This window comes from Eretmochelys imbricata, chromosome 6 (genome assembly GCF_965152235.1).
Source record: "Eretmochelys imbricata isolate rEreImb1 chromosome 6, rEreImb1.hap1, whole genome shotgun sequence".
In the NCBI taxonomy this organism is placed as follows: Eukaryota; Metazoa; Chordata; order Testudines; family Cheloniidae; genus Eretmochelys; species Eretmochelys imbricata.
Genome location: NC_135577.1, coordinates 125704747 through 125722768, shown reverse-complemented (window position 1 = coordinate 125722768; position 18022 = coordinate 125704747). Strand labels below are relative to the sequence as shown.

The following is an 18022-nucleotide window of genomic DNA, read 5'->3' as shown; positions in this document are numbered from 1 at the left end:
ATTAATCACATTTATAACTATCCAAAAATATTTAATATTTTTTTAGTTACAACACAGAATACAAAGTGCAGTGATCACTCTATTTTTTGTTACAAATATATGTACTGTAAAAATGATAAACAAAAGATAGGTTTCAGATTAGCAGCTGTGTTAGTATGTATCCACAAAAAGAAAAGGAGTACTTATGGCACCTTTAGAGACTAACCAATTTATTTGAGCATAAACTTTCGTGAGCTGTAGCTCAAGAAAGCTTATGCTCAAATTTGTTAAACAAAAGAGTATTTTTCAGTTCACCTCCTACAAATTCTGAAGTTCAATCTCTTTATCATGAAAGTGAAAATCTGCATTTTGGTTACATAACTGCACTCGACAAAACAGTGTAAAACTTTAGAGCCTACAAGTCCATTTGGTCCTTCTTCTGCCAATCACTAAGACAAATAGGTTTGTTTACATTGATAGGAGATGCTGCCTGCTTCTTACATACAATGTCACCTGAAAGTGAGAACAGGCGTTCACATGGCACTTTTGTAGCCAGCATTGCAAGGCATTTACATGCCAGATATGCTAAACATTTGTATGCCCCATCTGGCATGTAAATACCTTGCAACGCCAACTACAACGGTGCCATGCAAACGCCTGTTGTCGCTTTCCAGTGACATAAACAAGAAGCAGACAGCATTATCGCCTGAAAATTGTAACCAACCTTGTTTGTCTGAGTGATTGGCTGGCCAAGAAGTAGGACTGAGTGGACTGGTAGGCTCTTAAAGTTTTACATTTTTATTTTTGAATGCAGTTTTTTGTACATGATTCTACATTTGTAAGATCAACTTTCATGCTAGAGATTGCACTACAGTACTTGTATGAGGTGAGTTGAAAAATTTTTTACAGTGCAAATATTTGTAGTCAAAATTAATATAAAGTGAGCACTGTATACTTTCTATTCTGTGTAATTGAAATTACAATCTCTTAAAATGTAGCAAACATCCAAAAATATTTTAAAATGGTATTCTCTTTAACAACATGATTAATCATGTGATTTTTTTTTTTAAACGCTTGACAGCCGTACTTTTTATTTATTTATTTGGATGCTCCGCTTAGGATGCCCATCAGAAAGGTCCTGACCTCTTTTAGGTGCTGGACGCCCACTCTCTGAAAACTAAGGGCCCTTTGAGATGTCAAGTTGAGCACCCAAAATCACTGGTCACCTCTGAAAAGTTGAAGGGTTGGACAAAGATTCCTACCTGAAGCCACTTTCAACTTTTTTTTGCATTAAAACTCCAGCACTAGACAGCACAATCCTGGAATAACTCTAGACTCTCATCTCTAACCAATATTTCCCATTTCTTCTCTCCAAAGCTTGGCTACCCCTCAGTGCTCCGGCTGGTATGGCACTCTGCCTGAGAGCGATAGCTGTGCAGTTATTCCCTGTCTGAGTGGACCTAAGCCAGACACCGCCCCACTGCTCTTCACGTGTAGTGATTTGGAAACTAACAATCACCACAGCTTATACTCCACGCCACAGAACTGAAGAACCCCACCAAGATTCGCTTCTCTTGGGGCGGCTTTCGTGGGAGTCCGATCATTTTCCAAACATCTAACTCCATCTGCACAAACATTCCATTCTCTCTTGCAGCTGTAAACCAGGACCTGGAGACTTAGGCTGTGTGTGGTATGTAAAACTGTTACTCATGGTACCGTGTAGCAAAGGGAAAGTGAAAAATCTCTGGGAGCTTTCTGGGGGGAGGTCAAGTCTTCTCAAGATGCTCGTTGGCAGCTAGAAGCCCCAGAGCTGACTCACTAGACCAACATCAGATGCATATTTGCACTTTTTTTATCTGCACGTTCTGAAGGAACACGTCACGCTCCGACTTCCCTTTGGAACAGCCTGCGTCTGTTCCATGTTACTTTTAATTGCACATCCATGGCTGGGAGAGGTCATCCCGTGAAGACGGGCGCGTCAATATGTAGACCGTGCTGTGCTTGGTGTCCTGATCCACTCCAAGGACACAATCTCAATCTCTCTCTCTCTCTCTCTCTCTCTCTTCAGAGAAACTGTGTGGGATTTATACTAATGAAGAAAGTTACCTAATGTATAATGTGCCATATTCACAATACAAATTTAGTGTTTCTTTGCTGGGGATGTGGTCTTACTCTAACTTGGTCCTCATGTCAGCAGACTACTAAAATACTCTTAGCTGGACTGTGGGTTAAAGCAAACCTTAAAGCATGGGTGTGCGAAGGTCTTTAAAGGCCTGAGCTCAATGGCTGTTTCTAGCACGAAGGTCACTGAAAAGTAACCATCTCTGCTCTTTTAAACAGAAAAATGCCACCTAGAGCAAGCAGAATGAGTAGTTACTGTTAAGCTTGTGGAGAGAGCATGTGTCAATGAGGCATGCTCCTTGCCAGGTGGTTTCTTCAAGCAAACCTAGCAGTGAGTCTGGATAAGTGGCGCGAGCATTTTATTTTGGCCGAAACCAATACATAACATGGCTTCTTTCATACTAGGATCTGTTCACTGCATTCCCTAGTGGAATCGGTGCTTAATCTGCCTTGGGGGATAATAGCAATTTTATATTTAACCTGGCTGAATATAAACTAGAGGTCCTTCTTAGAACATGAAAACTTCTCTTCACTTTCATGGCAGCTTTCTCTGACAGAAATCGGGAAGCCTACAGTGTGGTATCTGTGCCACTATTTGGGACTGCCTCAAAACTTCTAGTTCTCCTGTGTCTGAGGAATGAGTGTCCCATGACGTTCCACTGAATGTAATGTAAAAGTAGTGCAACATGACCTGAACAAGGGGGACCCCCTGTTGAAGTATTGGATAAATTTTGGCATCTCGTTGCAGCGTGTGCACTGGAGGGTGGGTGGGTCTAATGAGTGAGTAGCATTTAATGGAATGTGTAGGTTTTTTTAACGTCCAGGATTATATTCTGGCAGGAAGTTGGTCTTTAAATCACTTTTTTTAACTGTGTCCAAAAGCACCCTATTTAAAATAGGAAAGCAAGACGTGGCTGTGAGGATGCACAGGTGTTTAGATAGGCTCTAAAGTGAGCTGTTAAATACACTGTTGGTCTACACAGATTAGTAGCTCCTACAAGGAAAAGCATGCTTCTATGGCAAAGCTGCTATGGCTAGTGTAGGGCAGCCGCTCTCTCCAGCATCCCCAGGATCTCTCCACCTTACATTCCTTTAGAAGCTTAAACAGTTGGCATACGTTGCTGATGGCAGGAGCTGGTCCTGCCGATCAACTGCATGCACTTTCCAAGGCGTGCTTTGTTTTTAAACTTGAATTAAGGTTTGATGTTAAAGTAGAACTTCACTGAGGGACTGAACAGGACCATGTAGTCTGTAGGACAGTGGGGAAATGGCCCCACTAAAGTGGGGATACTGCTGGCACATGGAACATGACTGAAGTGACTGTCTAGCCTTAATGCTGATTCCCAGGCTTGCAGCTATATGGTGGGTGTGACGCACGTTTTCCAAGAATAAACTCTTGGTTCTCAAAGAAGATAGTGGCGACTGGGGGGCAGGCCTAGGATGTGTGTGGGGAAAGAACATTTGAGTGTATAGTGAGCAGATCTAAATCCTTGCTGTTACTGAGCTAGTTCTGAACCAGTTAGCTGGCAGACCAGGGACCCCCTCTCTCTGTATAACCCCCACCCAGAAACTGAGCAGCTGGCTTGAGGTGTAGGGGTACTCCAATGTCCTCACTTTCCTCTTTCGCTCCCTGGTCCAAAACAAAGGCAACCTGTACTCCTTCCTCTAAAGGCTCGGAGACTATTTTTGGCAGATCACTGGATCCTTCTTGCTCGAGCCAGAAAGGACTTAGGAAAACCGTTCTCCCAGCTACTTTTATTTTAGCTACCATTGTAAGACCCGTCTCGTTGCCTAGGTTGGGATTCAGAAACCAGTTGCTCTGTCTCGATCACTGCTTGACTTATGGTGAAACTAGTTAGGGACCTGAACTCCAGCCGCAGCCCTTCTCTTTCCCCCTCCCATAAGTCACCAAAGACGTGAAGTTCAGCCACTGGCCCCTGTTTTTGCTTAAAAGTCCAAAGCACTAGGAGCACTTTAAGTTTCCTTTGGAGGGAAGGGAGTGTTGTGCAAAAAAAAAAAAAAAAAAAGGGCTACAGACTCATTGTTCATATTGCACTGACGCACAGAATGACAATATGATCTTCCTCTCGTTAGGATCACCGATCAGGGCAGTGAGTCTTGTTGCTTAAGTGTGTACTAGTGAGTGACTAGCAAACGTTTTGGTTTTTATTACTTTGTATGGATGGCCGTCAATTTCAGAACTCCGACAGCTCAGATTGGGGCCAGTCTTGTGTTTTACTGAAGTAATTTATAGCTGACGTGTACAATGACTTTTATATGCATAGTTGCCTTTCATTCCATATTTTTTTTGTAATGGTTTAACCGTTTCTCAGCTTCACAACCAGTCAAGAGCTGGTTGCAACAGGAAGCTGTGGCCAATGAATGTACCTATTTGTTGTTGTTCACTAAACTGTAACCAAGCACTACTATGTGGAATAAATTCTCCTGTGCTATTTATGGGCATCTGGGCTGAATTCTGTTCCCGGTGCTGCCTTCAGTTAGGCAACTAGGGTCTCTGCATCACTTGTCCATTGGTCAGTGGACTCTACCCAAGTTTGAAATGATTTTAAAGCCATGTGACTTCTCTTCTCCTTCTCTCTTTCGCCCCCCCACCCCACCCCCAATTGCTGCATTCCTGCACAGAGAGCCAGCTTCCACACACTTGCTAAAGGGACACATCTAAAGAGACTGAGTGTGTAAGTCTAAGAGAAATCTTCTGGCTTGAACAAACTGGGGAAAGTGATACTACTGTTTGGGTCTTGTGCTCCCTAACAAGCATTCCCCGTGGCACATCTTGTAGGATTACTGTCCAAATGTGGATCAGCTAGAAAGGTCCAGTGACTTTTTTGATGCAGGAAAACCACAAGCATAAGAGCCCCGTCTGCAACTTGCCAATCCACGAGGTGACTTGGGGCATCTTAGTGACTCCGTATCTGTAACGAGCAGTAAGTGTGTGTGTGTGTGTGTGTGTGTGTGCAGCTTGAAACAGAATGAAGAGGTGTGGGCAGGAGGGGTGAGGGCCTAGCTTTCCTCAAGGGGAGGTGCAAGCTACCCTTGACATAGCCTCGCACCCCTCCTGCCCACACCTCTTCATTCTGTCCTGCAACCCTCCATCTCTGTTCCTGGGAATGTAGAAGGAAAGGGTTCTGGCACTCCTCTCCCTAATTCGTAAACACAAGCTGTGCGGTTGGAGCAGCTGCCATGCTTGAACAGAGTTTCCCTTTATGGGGGGACACTTCTGGCCTGTGCACCCAGCCTTGATTCTAGCCAGGTGCCCCCGGGGGCATGTGGCAAGCTCAAGCCCACCCACTGCTGTAACAAGGCAGCTGAGTGGGTTGAGGCTCTGGGCCCTGGAGGAGGATATACTTAAACTTTTTTGGGGGGGAGACAACACACCAGGCACTAGGCACATGCACACAGCCAGTAAAGGCTATGGGGGCAGCACCCACGCAGCCAGTAACACGCACAAAGGGAGAGTGGACAAGGCACCCTAGGTATGTGTGTCAGGTGGTGTGGGGAGAGGGGGCCATTACAGTGATGAGAGGCTGTGGGCCTAGCCCCCCACATCTCTTCACTTCCCTCTGGCCTGATTTCACATGGTTCCAGGCCTGCAGCTGTGTGACACTTCCTGGTTCTTGCCCTCTACCTTGGCCAGCAGCTCCTGGGGATGACCACATGGGCCATTATTTCCTCCACTTCCCTAGTACCCTGGCTTGCCCATCTCCTCTGTACTAGGAAACCTCAACCCCTGCCAGTGCTAGGCCTGTTACTACCTGCTCCCCTCCCTTTGCATGGTGCAGTGCTGAGGGAGGTGAAGTAATGGACCAGGCCTTGCCAGTGGCCACCCTCCCACTGCTCATGTGTTTATTCCCCACCCCACCCATTGTCCTATTTCAATCCTAAGCTCTTCAGAGCGGGGCCTGTTGCCACTTTGCGCCTGTACAGCACCTACCCCCATGGCACTACCCTGCTAAACATGGTCAATATAACACAGGCTGGGCCTAGCTCTCGGCTCAAAGGGCATTCCATGTCCACCCTTCTCTGCAGTGCCCAGTGACCGAAAACAAAATGACTTGTGGCTGTTGCATAGAGGCAGCCTGCCCTCCTCATGACACACACCCACTCTCAGTGGTAGAGCAGAACTTGTATGCTCAGTCACTAGCTTACCATCAAGTTTTCTGCTGTCAACTTAAAAAATCCGCCCATTTCCCTAAGGGAGCATGTGACCCTAGCCGCTGCTGCCATCAGTCATCAAACAGCAAAAGTCTGAGGTGATTGCCTTCCAGAAACTGTGTTTAACTAGGGTGGGGTTGTATTGAACAATGAAACCTCATGGTGGATGTTAAAAGCCAGGGCTTGGGGCGGGGAAATAATACATGCGGCTGGCACGAGCAGGAAACTGAGGGCTGGCAGCAGAGGAGGGGAACCAACGGGTTCTCCCCAATTTTGCTGCTGCTGCTCAGGAAAAAGTGGTGAGCGAGAGCAGGGCCTCTGCACTTGACAAAGATCTTCTGTGTGCTGCTGCGTGGGGGAAGGAATTGCTCTTTCCAACCAACAATGATGGAGGACCGAGTCCCTACATTTGTTGCCCACTTTTGCAGAGTGGAACATAGTGCCTGACCTGTTGCAGCTGGGATAGTTATTGGAGAGCTAGGAACTAATACAAAAGGATCTTGAACGACACAAGGCTGTTGGCCAGGCTATGAGGAAGAGAAGAGACGTGCTCATGCACACTTCTTCCCTGTACATGCCAGGGTGGTGGAGCAGGGAAGAAGAATGTCCCCTCATCCTGAGAGCAGCTTGTGGGAAATCCATACTAGCCAAGGTAAGGCATATTGAGAATGAAAGCCAGGACCAGGGCCCAGAAATAGCCCTCTTGGGGGAGGAGGGGGAAACCCTGGCATTCATTTTCCCTGCACCTTGTGCATGTGTAGAATCATAGGACTGGAAGGGACCTCAAGAGGTCCAGTCCCCTGCACTCATGGCAGGACTAAGTATTATCTAGACCATTCCTGATGGGTGTTTGTCTAACCTGCTCTTAAAAATCTCCAATGATGGAGATTCCACAACCTCCCTAAGCAATTTATTCCAGTGTTTAACCACCCTGACAGTTAGGAAGTTTTTCCTAATGTCCAACCTAAACCTCCCTTGCTGCAATTTAAGACCATTGATTCTTGTCCTATCCTCAGATTAAGAACAACTTTTCTCCCTCCTCCTTGTAACAACCTTTTATGTACTTGGAAAAGTATGTCCCCTCTGTCTTCTCTTTTCCAGACTAAACAAACCTAGTTTTTTCAATCTTCCTTTGTAGGTCATGTTTTCTAGACCTCTTTTTTTTTTTTTTGTTCTCTGGACTTTCTCCAATTTGTCCACATATTTCCTGAAATGTGGCATCCAGAACTGGACACAATACTCCAGTTGAGGCCTAATCAGCAGAGTAGAGCAGAATAATTACTAGTTTTACTGACAATACTCCTGCCAATACATCCCAGAATGTTTGTGGGTGGTATATTTTTTTTGTTTTGTGTTGCAAGCAAAAAAAATAAACACACACCAGCCTTACACTGACTCATATTTAGCTTATGGTCCCCTATGTCCCCCAGATCCCTTTCCACAGGACTCCTTCCTCGGCAGTCATTTCCCATTGTGTATGTGTGCAACTGATTGTTCCTCCTTAAGTGGAATACTTTGTGTTTGTCCTTAGGATGAAATTCAATATTTACTTCAGACCATTTCTCCAGTTTGTCTAGATCATTTTGAATTATAATCCTATCCTCCAAAGCACTTGCAACCCCTCTCAACTTGGTATTGTCCACAAACCTTATAAGTGTGCTCTATATGGCATTATCTAAATCACTGATGAATATATTGAACAGAATCAGCCCCAGAACTGATCCCTGTGGGACTCCACTCGTGATGCCCTTCCAGCATGACACTGAACCACTGAGAACTACCCTCTGGGAACAGTTTTCCAACCAGTTTTGCACCCACCTTATAGTAGCTCCATCTAGGTTGCACTTCCCTAGTTTGTTTGAGAGGGTCATGCGAGACAATAACAAAAGCTTTACTAAAGTCAAGATGTATCAATCTACTGCTTCCCCCCCTATCCACAAGGCTTGTTACCCTGTCAAAGAAAGGTTGGTTTGACTATTTGTTCTTGACAAATCCATGCTGACTGTTACTTATCACCTTATCTTCTAGATATTTGCAAACTGATGGCTTAATTATTTGCTCCATTATCTTTTCAGGTACGGAAGTTAAGCTGACTGGTGTGTAATTCCTCAGGAATTACAGAAGTTTCTCACCTGCTGAGGGAGATGTGCCAGTCTCATCTCAGCCTCTGGGGAAGAAGTGTCTGGCAACCTTTAAGACCTGCTGTGATTGCTGATGCACTGAGATTCATTTGTATAGAACCATTCTTGATTTGACTAGAAGTATCCAACTCGCATATTGTACTCTAACTACCCTTCTAAAATAGGGTTAAGGGAAAAGTGTAGTCAGAGCAAATACTGTTTTAGGTTTTGTCTACACAAGGTTTCACCAGTTTCACTTTAACTGGATTTTTAAATGATTTAAATTGATGCAAACCTCTGTGTGATCACTTATAGCAGTAAGAAAAGGAGTACTAGTGGCACCTTAGAGACTAACCAGTTTATCTGAGCATAAGCTTTTGTGAGCTACAGCTCAAACTGATTCCTAACTGACTTAAGCTAAACTGAAAGAAGCCTTGTTTAAAACTGAAATAAAGTGCATCCATGCAGGGATTTGCACTGGTTTAGAATCACACCTTTATTTCAATTGGTGCAGCTTTCCCCTGTAGACAAACCTAGAGCAACAGAGAGCAGTTGTCCTTTATATCATCAACCATGAAGTTTAGGTGGCTCCTCCAAGCTACGCTGTACGCTGCCCCAGGACTGTACCAAGTGAAGAGTGTTTCTATTTTACACTCTCTCAAAATGTTGCCTTTAAAACAACTTAAATGGTGGGGTCTGGAAAAAAACTATTGAACACAGACAACCCCTAGTGAGTTACTGTAGTTGTATTTTGTATTTCTGCATTTGTCCAGTGTCACATTTTCACCAAGACTGTCAATTTCTGAAGGTAAACAAAAACATAAGTTTTTTATCAAAGGAAGGAGTGCAGCACATATTTAATCATTAGTCAATCATTCAAAATTTTCAAAAAATAAAAACTGATCATTTTACTTTACACAATCAAATTTTTCCCCCACCCCTTTACAAAAAGCAGCTGCTTTGTACAAAAGATCTGGTCTCAGCAGGTTACTGCTGCAATCATTCTGTAAAGTGAAGAGTTCTTCCAGTGTCTTTTCCCTATTGGTTGTCTGAAGTGTGAAGGAAATCTGATTTGTCCTCTTTTATAGAAAACAGAATAAAAAAGGTAATTTAAGTCTTTTTCTGAGAGACAAATTCACTACATATTTCGTAACAAGTTCTTGAAGTTTTCCAGCTCTCTAATGCTAGTTGAAATCCTGTATGCAAGAGAAAGGAGGAAAAAAGGTAAGAAATCTAAAATACACAAGGACTCATTTTAAATGTTTTTATATAAATGCAAATAACATTAGAAAACAGTTCTTGCAGCTAAGGATTTTTGCATGTTAAAAGGAATTATGGAACTGAAACAAGTTTTGCTGACTCATTTTAAAGCCATATGTAAATTATACATTCTTAATCGTGGTAACAGAAGCAGGCCCTTCATAAATAGAACGTTAGCTAAGGTGTGGTCAAATACGGTTGCTCAACAGAGGTTGTCATGAAGCCATCTATAAAATTAAAACAGCCATTCAGAAGGGCTGTCGAAACAACTTACAGATAAACTGGTGTTTGTTTTAAAAGTTTCTGAATTGCACACCTCAAGTCATTTTATTGCAAAATGCACTTTGCTACAGGAGGTTTGGCATCAGTGAGAGAACCACCAGGGCAAGTCCCTTGCTTAACTTCCCATATTATAACAGCAATCTATGCTCCTTCATTGTATTCTTTTTTCCTTAACAGAGGATACTGACTAGCTGATTTGAAAGTCATTTACAAACATATGATGAAGAAATGAACATTTCAGTTTGTCTTGATGTGGTTAAATGTTTGTTTTACAAAGCACTTCCAGCCCATATAGATGGGAAGATAAAGTGGAATGAAAGCCCTGATTGCTGGATACAGCTTCAGATTGGAGTTGACTCCTGCACGGTACTTTAGCACATAAAAGGACTTGGGGGGGGGGGAATGATGGGGGGGGGGATGGAGAGGGGGGAAATTTGTCACTAATCAGCTTCCTTTGGAAATATTCACCTGTGGCATGCTCCCAATTTCATACAAGCTGTTTCCTAAGGTACCACTAAATCAGCACATTAAAAAGTGAATCTCAGTAGCCAGAACTCTTTTTTTAAAAAGGATGGGAGCGGCACTCAGTGGTTTGTTTTTTTGCCTCTCTGCACAAGCTGAAAAATGTCAACCTGCTGAAGAAAGTGCTTAATGTTTTCCAGACCAACTTATCTACCCTGGAGTTTTCCCCCTGCCATGTGCTACCAACTGGCGTTAGAGGATAAAACTCAGAGGCTTGGTTTGAAATTAATTTAGCTATAAACCAGGACTACAAAACTTTAAAAGCCAGTAACTTGGTGCAAAGAATCTCACAGAAAACCCCTGTGAGCCAACTAAGAACTCCAGACCTGTTAACGGAACAAAGGTATGGCGTGTAACCAAAACATCTTTCAATAACGTTTTTCTTTTGAAAGGTTTTTTTTCCACAGTTACTGCCAAACAAACCTCCCTAGCTCCCAAAGAGCCTGATTGATGGATGTCTGTTAAACAGAACTCTTGCAAATAAATGTTTTAAAAGTAAACTGATACAACTTCGAAGCTTTAAAGGTCAGCCTCCACATTAAACAGAGACCTAAAAATGGGTACCTTTGTTGGACAATGTGTTCCTAAAACAGATACATGCAATTTCTTACAGACTTCTGAATTCGTCATATGAGAGCCTTAAGCATTATCTTTAAATCATAGAAAATGAAACAGAACATTATTGCTTACTCCTACTTTAAACTATATCAAAACAATCAACTGAAATTTAGAACTGTAATCATCAGGAAGTCTGCTCATCTTTTAAAGAGTTAATGCTGCAGTTACTAATCACAGTATACTTTATTTGTATGCACCACCTTACATTTTATTTAGATTGGAAAAAAGCAAAACACAATTTTAAACTAACCTTCCAAAGGCATTAAAGAAGGAGACTATTTCTTGTCTCGTTAGCTGGAATCCAGAAGAGGGGCCACTTTCTGGCATGTTTTCTATCAGTTTTTGTGAAAAGAGGATCTTCAAAGCTGTACCCAAGCCCTGAGTCTGTGCAGTATAAATATAACAGTAGTAAGTGTGCCATTTGATTAGCAAATTAACTTCATTTCCCATCACTTTATTTGAACAGATTAATACAAACAACAAAGTCATTTTTGAGGGGGTTCATTTATTAGGCATGTATATTTCAGTAGTACCTAGGAGCCCCAGACATGCACCAGGACCCCTTGCACTAGGCCAGAGGTGGGCAAACTATGGGCTGGATTCAGCCCATCAGGGCTTTGGATCTGGTCTGTGGGATTGCCAGCCCTGTGGCACAAGGATTAAGGCAGGTTCCCTGCCTGCCCTGGCCCCATGTCACTCCCAGAAGTGGCTGGCACCACGTCCCTGTAGCCCCTGGGGGAGGGGGCAGAGGGCTCTGCCTGCTGCCCCCACCTGCAGGCACCACGCCCATTGGCCAGGATTAGGGAACCACAGCCAATGGCAACTTTGGGGGAGGTACCTGCCGGCAAGAGAAGCATGCAGAGTCCTCTGGCCATCCCACCCTCCCCTAGGGGCTGCGAGAACATGGTGTCAGCTGCTTCCGGGACTGGCACAGGGCCAGGGCAGGCAGGGAGCCCGCCTTAGCCCCAGTGCATGCTGCTGCCACCCCAGAGCCACTCAAGGTAAGCAGTGCCAGGCCAGAGCCTGCACCCCAACCCCCTGCCCTGAGCCTCCTCCCGCGCTCTGCACCCCCGCCCCCCCCCCCACACACCGCACTCCCTCCCACACCCAAACCCCCTGCCCAAGCCCTACATTCATGGGCCTGCATGCAATTTCCCCACCCCAATGTGGCCCTCAGGCCAGAAAGAGTTTGCCCACCCCTGTGCTAGACTGTAAAAATGGAACAAATTGCTTATTGGACTTACTTGCAACTTTCCCCAAAGGCGACATTTTAAACACCCAACGCAGTCCATAATTCTAGAAATATTCCTAAAATGGAGCCTAAATTCTTCCTTTAAAAAAAATAGGACTTTTAAATACAGAACATCGTTGTTACATGGTTAAGAGATTTAAAAATCACATGTCGATTAGTTAGTGCCTAAAGAAATGCTTTCAGGTATTAGGGGCTCTATCAGGCAGGCTCTACCCTACACTTACCAGACAGGTGTTGTGCTGCATCTGAGCTTTCTACATTATCAGACATGCTAAGAAAACTAGTGCATGTTTACTCCAGTTGGATGTTTCTGGTCTAGTAACTTAAGCACATCAATGTCTTACGATATCCTATTCAGTCTGATAACCCAGTGTGAGAAGTCCTTTATTCTGTCAGCAAGTAGTTTCAGGAAGGGGGACACAAGGTGAACAATTACCTTTAATTTAGCAGCTTCCTTTTTATTTCCAGCAAAAAATGAGTTTTCATCAAAGTGCAAAGGGAAAGACCTGAAGCAAGAAGAAAGAGTGAAATTTCCAAAAATCCTTAAGTGACAGGAGCTTACATCCTGTTTTCAAGTGATTTGGGCACTTTGGCTCCTAAGTCTCATTGAAAGTCAAAGGCAATTAAACAGCTAAGTCACTTAGGAGTCTAAATTCCATTTTCAAAAGTCATTTGGGCTCTGAATCTACACTTTACAGTATCATTTAAATCTATTGCATACACATAAAAATTCTCTAATTTTTATAATAAAAATGAGTTATCCATGTCTCAGTCACGAACAATAGGCGACCGGGCATGGGAAACTGACGAACTACAGCATCTCCCTCTGAGGCCGAGGGCCAGATTCTAATCTTAGTTAACTGACATGCCCCATACATCCTATAAAAGAGTCTCGCCCTATATCCAAGACCATCGCTTTTTAGATGTTTAAAGTTATTTTGGATTGCAGTGTAAAGCTAGTACTAGAGTTCCGCAGATCAGTCAGATAGAAAGTAAGTTTCAGAAGTGACAGCTAAACAAACAGTTATTAATCTCAAAAAGAACAGGAGGTCCTGCTTTAGCAGGGGTTGGACTAGATGATCTCCTGAGGTCCCTTCCAACTCTGATATTCTATGATTCTATGACTTGTGGCACCTTAGAGACTAACAAATTTATTCGAGCATAAGCTTTCGTGGGCTACAGCCCACTTCATTGGATGCATAGAATGGAACATATAGTAAGAGATAATATAACACACACACCAACCCACACACACAGATAAGTTGGAAGTTACCACAGAAACTGTGAGAGGCTAATTAGTTAAGATGAGCTATTATCAGCAGGAGAAAAAAAACTTGTGTAGCGATAATCAAGACGGCCCATTTAGACACTTGACGACAAGGTGTGGGGATACTTAACTTAAGGAAATAGATTCAATAGGTGTAATGACCCAGCCACTCCCAGTCTCCACCCAAACCCAAGTCAATGGCATCGAGCCTGCACACCAATTCAAGCTCAGCAGTTTCTCGCCGGAGTCTGTGTTGGAAGCTCCTCTGCTGCAAAATTGCCACCCTCAAATCTTTTGCTGAGTGGCCAGAGAGGTTGACGTGCCCTCCCAGTGGTCCTCGAAGGTTATGATTCCCAAGGTCACACCTGTCCCCACTCTTCTGCGTAGAGACGGTCCGGTTTGGCCAATGTCCATGGCAGAGGGGCACTGCTGGCACATATCACACTGGTCGATGTGCAGGTGAACGAGCCCCTGATGGCAAGGCCAATGCGACTAGGTCCCATGATGGTGCCATCTGAATAAATGTCGACAGAGTTGGCATCGGGCCCTGGCAAGGATAGGTTGGCAAGGATAGGTTCCTGGGCCAGTGATTTTTGTTGTGTGGTTGCTGGTGACTATTTGCTTCAGGCTGGGGGGCTGTCTGCGAGCGAGGACCGGTCTGTCTCCCAAGATCTGTGAGAGTAAGGGACCATTTTTCAGGACAGGTTGTAAATCTTTGATGCGCTGGAGAGATTTTAGTTGGGGGCTGAAGGTGACAGCTAGTGGCGTTCTGTTATTTTCTTTGTTGGGCCTGTCCTGCAGTAGGTGACCTCTGGGTACTCCTCGGGCTCTGCCAATCTGTTTTTTCACTTCAGCAGGTGGGTATTGTAGTTGTAAGAATGCTTGATAGAGATCCCGCAGGTGTCCATCTCTGTCCGAGGGACTGGAGCAAATGCAGCTGTATCTCAGAGCTTGGCTGTAGACAATGGATCATGTTGTGTGGTCTGGATGAAAGCTGGAGGCATGCAGGTAAGCATAGCGGTCAGTAGGTTTCCGGTATAGGGGGTGTTTATGTGGCCATCGCTTATTAGCACAGTAGTGTCCAGGAAATGGACCATTTGAGTGAATTGGTCCAGGCTGAGGTTGATAGTGGGATGGAAATTGTTGAAATCATGGTGGAATTCCTCAAGGGCTTCTTTTCCATGGGTCCAGATGATGAAGATGTTCATATTCCAACTTATTCATGATATCTTCACGTGTGTGTGTGTGTGTGTGTGTGTGTGTGTTCCATTCTATGCATCTGATGAAGTGGGCTGTAGCCCATGAAAGCTTATGCTCTAATAAATTTGTTAGTCTCTAAGGTGCCACAAGTACTCCTGTTCTTTTTGCGGATACAGACTAACACAGCTGCTACTCTGAAACCTGCCATTATTAAACGCAGTTCTGCAAAAGCTTAAAGACAACCTAAACTATTAAACAGGGGGTGTAGTACCTGGTTTGACCGTTTGAATTCAGATACCGGGGCAAGTCACTTAGCCTCTCTGTGCCCCAGTTCTCCATTGTACAATAGGGATAACACACTGCCCTGTGCCATCGGGGTGTTAAGTTAAATACATTACAAGAATGTGAAGCGCTTTGAGATCTACTGATGAAAAGCTCTGTGAGAGCTAGGTATTATCACTACTCAGAGCACACTGGAATAATAATAATTAAAATAATTAGCTGACCCATACCATCCCACTACAGAAAAATCTTATTTTCTAAAACATTTTAAGAAGGAGAATATAAGATTCATAGCTGCACACTATTCCCTTTCCAGCATTATTTACTTGGTTAGGTGAAGGATTTCCAGCAGTTGGTTTTTGGTTTCTGTGTCTCTGTTTTTATTCCCCGTGAATAACTGGAATCCTGGGCGCTCAAAGAATGGCAGAACTTTCGACATCGCCCGTAATTCAATTAGGTAGAGGAAATACAGGTTCTTGAGCCTCTTAGAACCTTCTCCTTGAGTAAGGACTTCATCAAATCTGTGCTGAAACTCAGTAATGTTGTGTCCCCATGTTGTCCCCAACCACGTATCTGAGAGAGGAGAAAAAAGGGTAAAGGGCGGCTTTGAAAATTGGGCAGTAAACTTCTTTCCCACTATGCCATGCATGTGGTTAAAGTTAATTTTTAGAATTTAATGTTTACAAAACTCAGGCCTGGTCCACACACAAAGTTGCACTAGCTTTCTATACGGATTTAAAACCCTGTGTGGACATTCTTAAATCATCTTACTGGCTTATATTGGTAAATTTACAGGTACAACCTAAATCAAGTTAACCAGTTTTAAACTGATCTATGCAGGTCTAAACTGATGCAACCCCCTTGGTAATTAAATCTGTTTTAAAAACAAACTTTTAGTTAAGCTGGTGTAATTTGCATGAACACGAGGCCTTAGCAGTATCCAATCCACTGATCTCTTAGTTCAGCATACATTGATTGATGCCCCAATTTCCTTTGTCTCTTCATTCCTACCCTCAAAAACCATTAACTCATTGCAAAATTCAGAGAGAGGCATCTTTGTTATGGGAAGATTTCCTGTGCAGGAAGACAGACAGGGAAAACAGCTTCCCTGTTTTATTGCAACAAGAATTAATGCTGGACCCAGAGCTTCAGGCACCCCCCGGATGAAATTAGTGATGTCCTTGCACTGAGAGGTGTTGTGCTGCCTTTTTAACTAGACGTGCAGCAAAATAAAAAGTGATTTGTCCAAATGAGGACTAGTGAAAATATTTTTAGTGTTCAAGCTCCTAAAAAAAAAAATTCTGTAAACAAGAGAGAAACTACATACAAACATAAGAGATGTAACCACCATCCGGTGGCTAACTGACACGCAGTGTTGGATAAAGAGACACCTTTGGCGCAGGTTACAGATACTTAACCAGCGAGTCTGTTAAACAAGAACTGCTGTACTAAGAAGTCTTAAGGAATCCTGTAATGTGTGCAGTTGTCTGTCTGTACAAGCAATGTATTACAATTCTTGGCCAATTCTGAGGAGTGAGAGGTCATTTAAATCATGCTACTGAGAAGTGTGGATCAAAATTTTCAAAGCTGGGTGTCTAAATTCAGGCATCTAGTCCATATTTAGGTACCTCAAGAGAAGCAGTGTACATGTTCTGGGAAAAGTTAAAGAATCTTGGAAAAGCTTAACTGAAGAGATCAGAATGCCTGCGAGAAATTACTACTAAACTTACTGTAACGAGCAAAGCACGAAGTTACTCCAAAATGAGCTGTGAGGAGACTCTGGAGGAGCGTAAGGGGCAAAGGCCAGCCATTTTCAACCCAGAGTGCCTAAAGTGAGCCACATTCCAGCAGTTCAGTACGAGGTGCGGAATGCCGGCAGCTCCATTCAGTAGCAATGAGATATGTGGATGCTCAGCACTTCTGAGCATGTGCCGGTTTTGATTCAGGTGCCCAAATTTGGATTCAGGAGCCTAAATTTATGGTTGGAATTTTTGGCTTTGGTTTCCAATTTTTTAAAAATTTAAGACTTCTAAAGGCATTTGGATAATTGTATACCCAACCTCGTGCGTCTTATTTCCACACCCAGCTGTCATCTGTATATAAGGGAAGTATGAGAAGAACGAAGGGAGAAGAGAAGGAGAGCGAAGCTGGACCCAAACCCTGCTGAAATGGGCTACCAGCTAGTATTTTACAAAGCAGTGGAAGTCAATTCCCATCTAAGCTGACTGCAGAAGCAGCCTGGCTCTTAGCGAAATAAGGCAGAAAGTCACACTCACCTTGCAAGAGGTACCTGGCGCTCAAATGGATGTTGATGCTTGCATGTAGGCCAGAAATCAGTTTGTAGAAAGCTCTCTTCTCTACGCAGAGGCCTGAAAGGAAAACGAGTCGAAATGTAAAATAATAAAGCGGATGTTTGAATTTCCTTCCCTTGGTGTTATCAGAGATCTAATTTAATCACAGTTTGCTTTGGCAATTAATGCCCCGCTCCCCCACCACCACAAAGTCCACTTTGTATTACTCACAAAAAACAAAACAAACCATTACCTTCCAGCCAACTGTAAAAGGAATTCCCTGGAAATGAAGAAACAAACAGTCATGAGAGCTTTGACAAGGAAAATTTTGCACATTCACCAAAATAAATCACCTAAAACATGGTACAAATTTGTTCAATGCTGTTCTCAGAGCACACAAAACAATTAGGAAAAAGTTACAGGCTAAGAGAGAATCCATGTATCTCCATTCCTATGAGGTCATTCTTGTCGTAACATCACAGTTGGTTTTGGTGTCACAGTAGGAATGTACATCGTAAGGTGATGATCTGCCAATCAGAACACCACAGCCAGACCTCTGAACCAATCAATGCAGAGCTGCAAAGACTGGGGTGAGATTGCACAGGCAGAAAAGTTTGCCCATACCGATTTGATTGCAGGGTTGGGGCCTAGCTGC

The 18022-nt window shown here is 43.6% G+C and overlaps 2 protein-coding genes across 5 annotated transcripts in view; one reads left to right on the top strand and one right to left on the bottom strand.

The window, feature by feature from the left end:
- The window catches only part of GPR137C (G protein-coupled receptor 137C), a 32271-nt gene extending 23285 nt beyond the window's left edge, over nucleotides 1-8986 (top strand). Inside the window, exons 7-9 of one of the 3 annotated variants that reach the window (XR_013346459.1) lie at nucleotides 1357-1669; nucleotides 6702-6925; nucleotides 8349-8986. Coding sequence is in view for 1 of the 3 variants with exons in the window: in XM_077819631.1 (XP_077675757.1) it covers nucleotides 1357-1528 (172 nt within the window). In the remaining 2 variants the exon portion in view is untranslated. Of the gene's footprint in view, nucleotides 1-1356; nucleotides 4558-6701; nucleotides 6926-8348 lie in introns of those variants that run through there. The other 2 variants (XR_013346458.1, XM_077819631.1) reach the window with 2 other exon arrangements.
- A 137-nt stretch (nucleotides 8987-9123) lies between these two features.
- Nucleotides 9124-18022, bottom strand: part of ERO1A (endoplasmic reticulum oxidoreductase 1 alpha) — a 35052-nt gene continuing 26153 nt past the window's right edge. Inside the window, exons 9-15 of one of the 2 annotated variants that reach the window (XM_077819629.1) lie at nucleotides 17621-17647; nucleotides 17353-17445; nucleotides 15403-15649; nucleotides 12764-12833; nucleotides 12320-12406; nucleotides 11326-11459; nucleotides 9124-9589 (exon numbers count right to left, since the gene is read on the bottom strand). In XM_077819629.1, the coding sequence (XP_077675755.1) occupies nucleotides 9532-9589; nucleotides 11326-11459; nucleotides 12320-12406; nucleotides 12764-12833; nucleotides 15403-15649; nucleotides 17353-17445; nucleotides 17621-17647 (716 nt within the window). In that variant the 3' untranslated portion in view covers nucleotides 9124-9531. The remainder of the gene's footprint in view (nucleotides 9590-11325; nucleotides 11460-12319; nucleotides 12407-12763; nucleotides 12834-15402; nucleotides 15650-17352; nucleotides 17446-17620; nucleotides 17648-18022) is intronic. The other variant, XM_077819630.1, reaches the window with a different exon arrangement.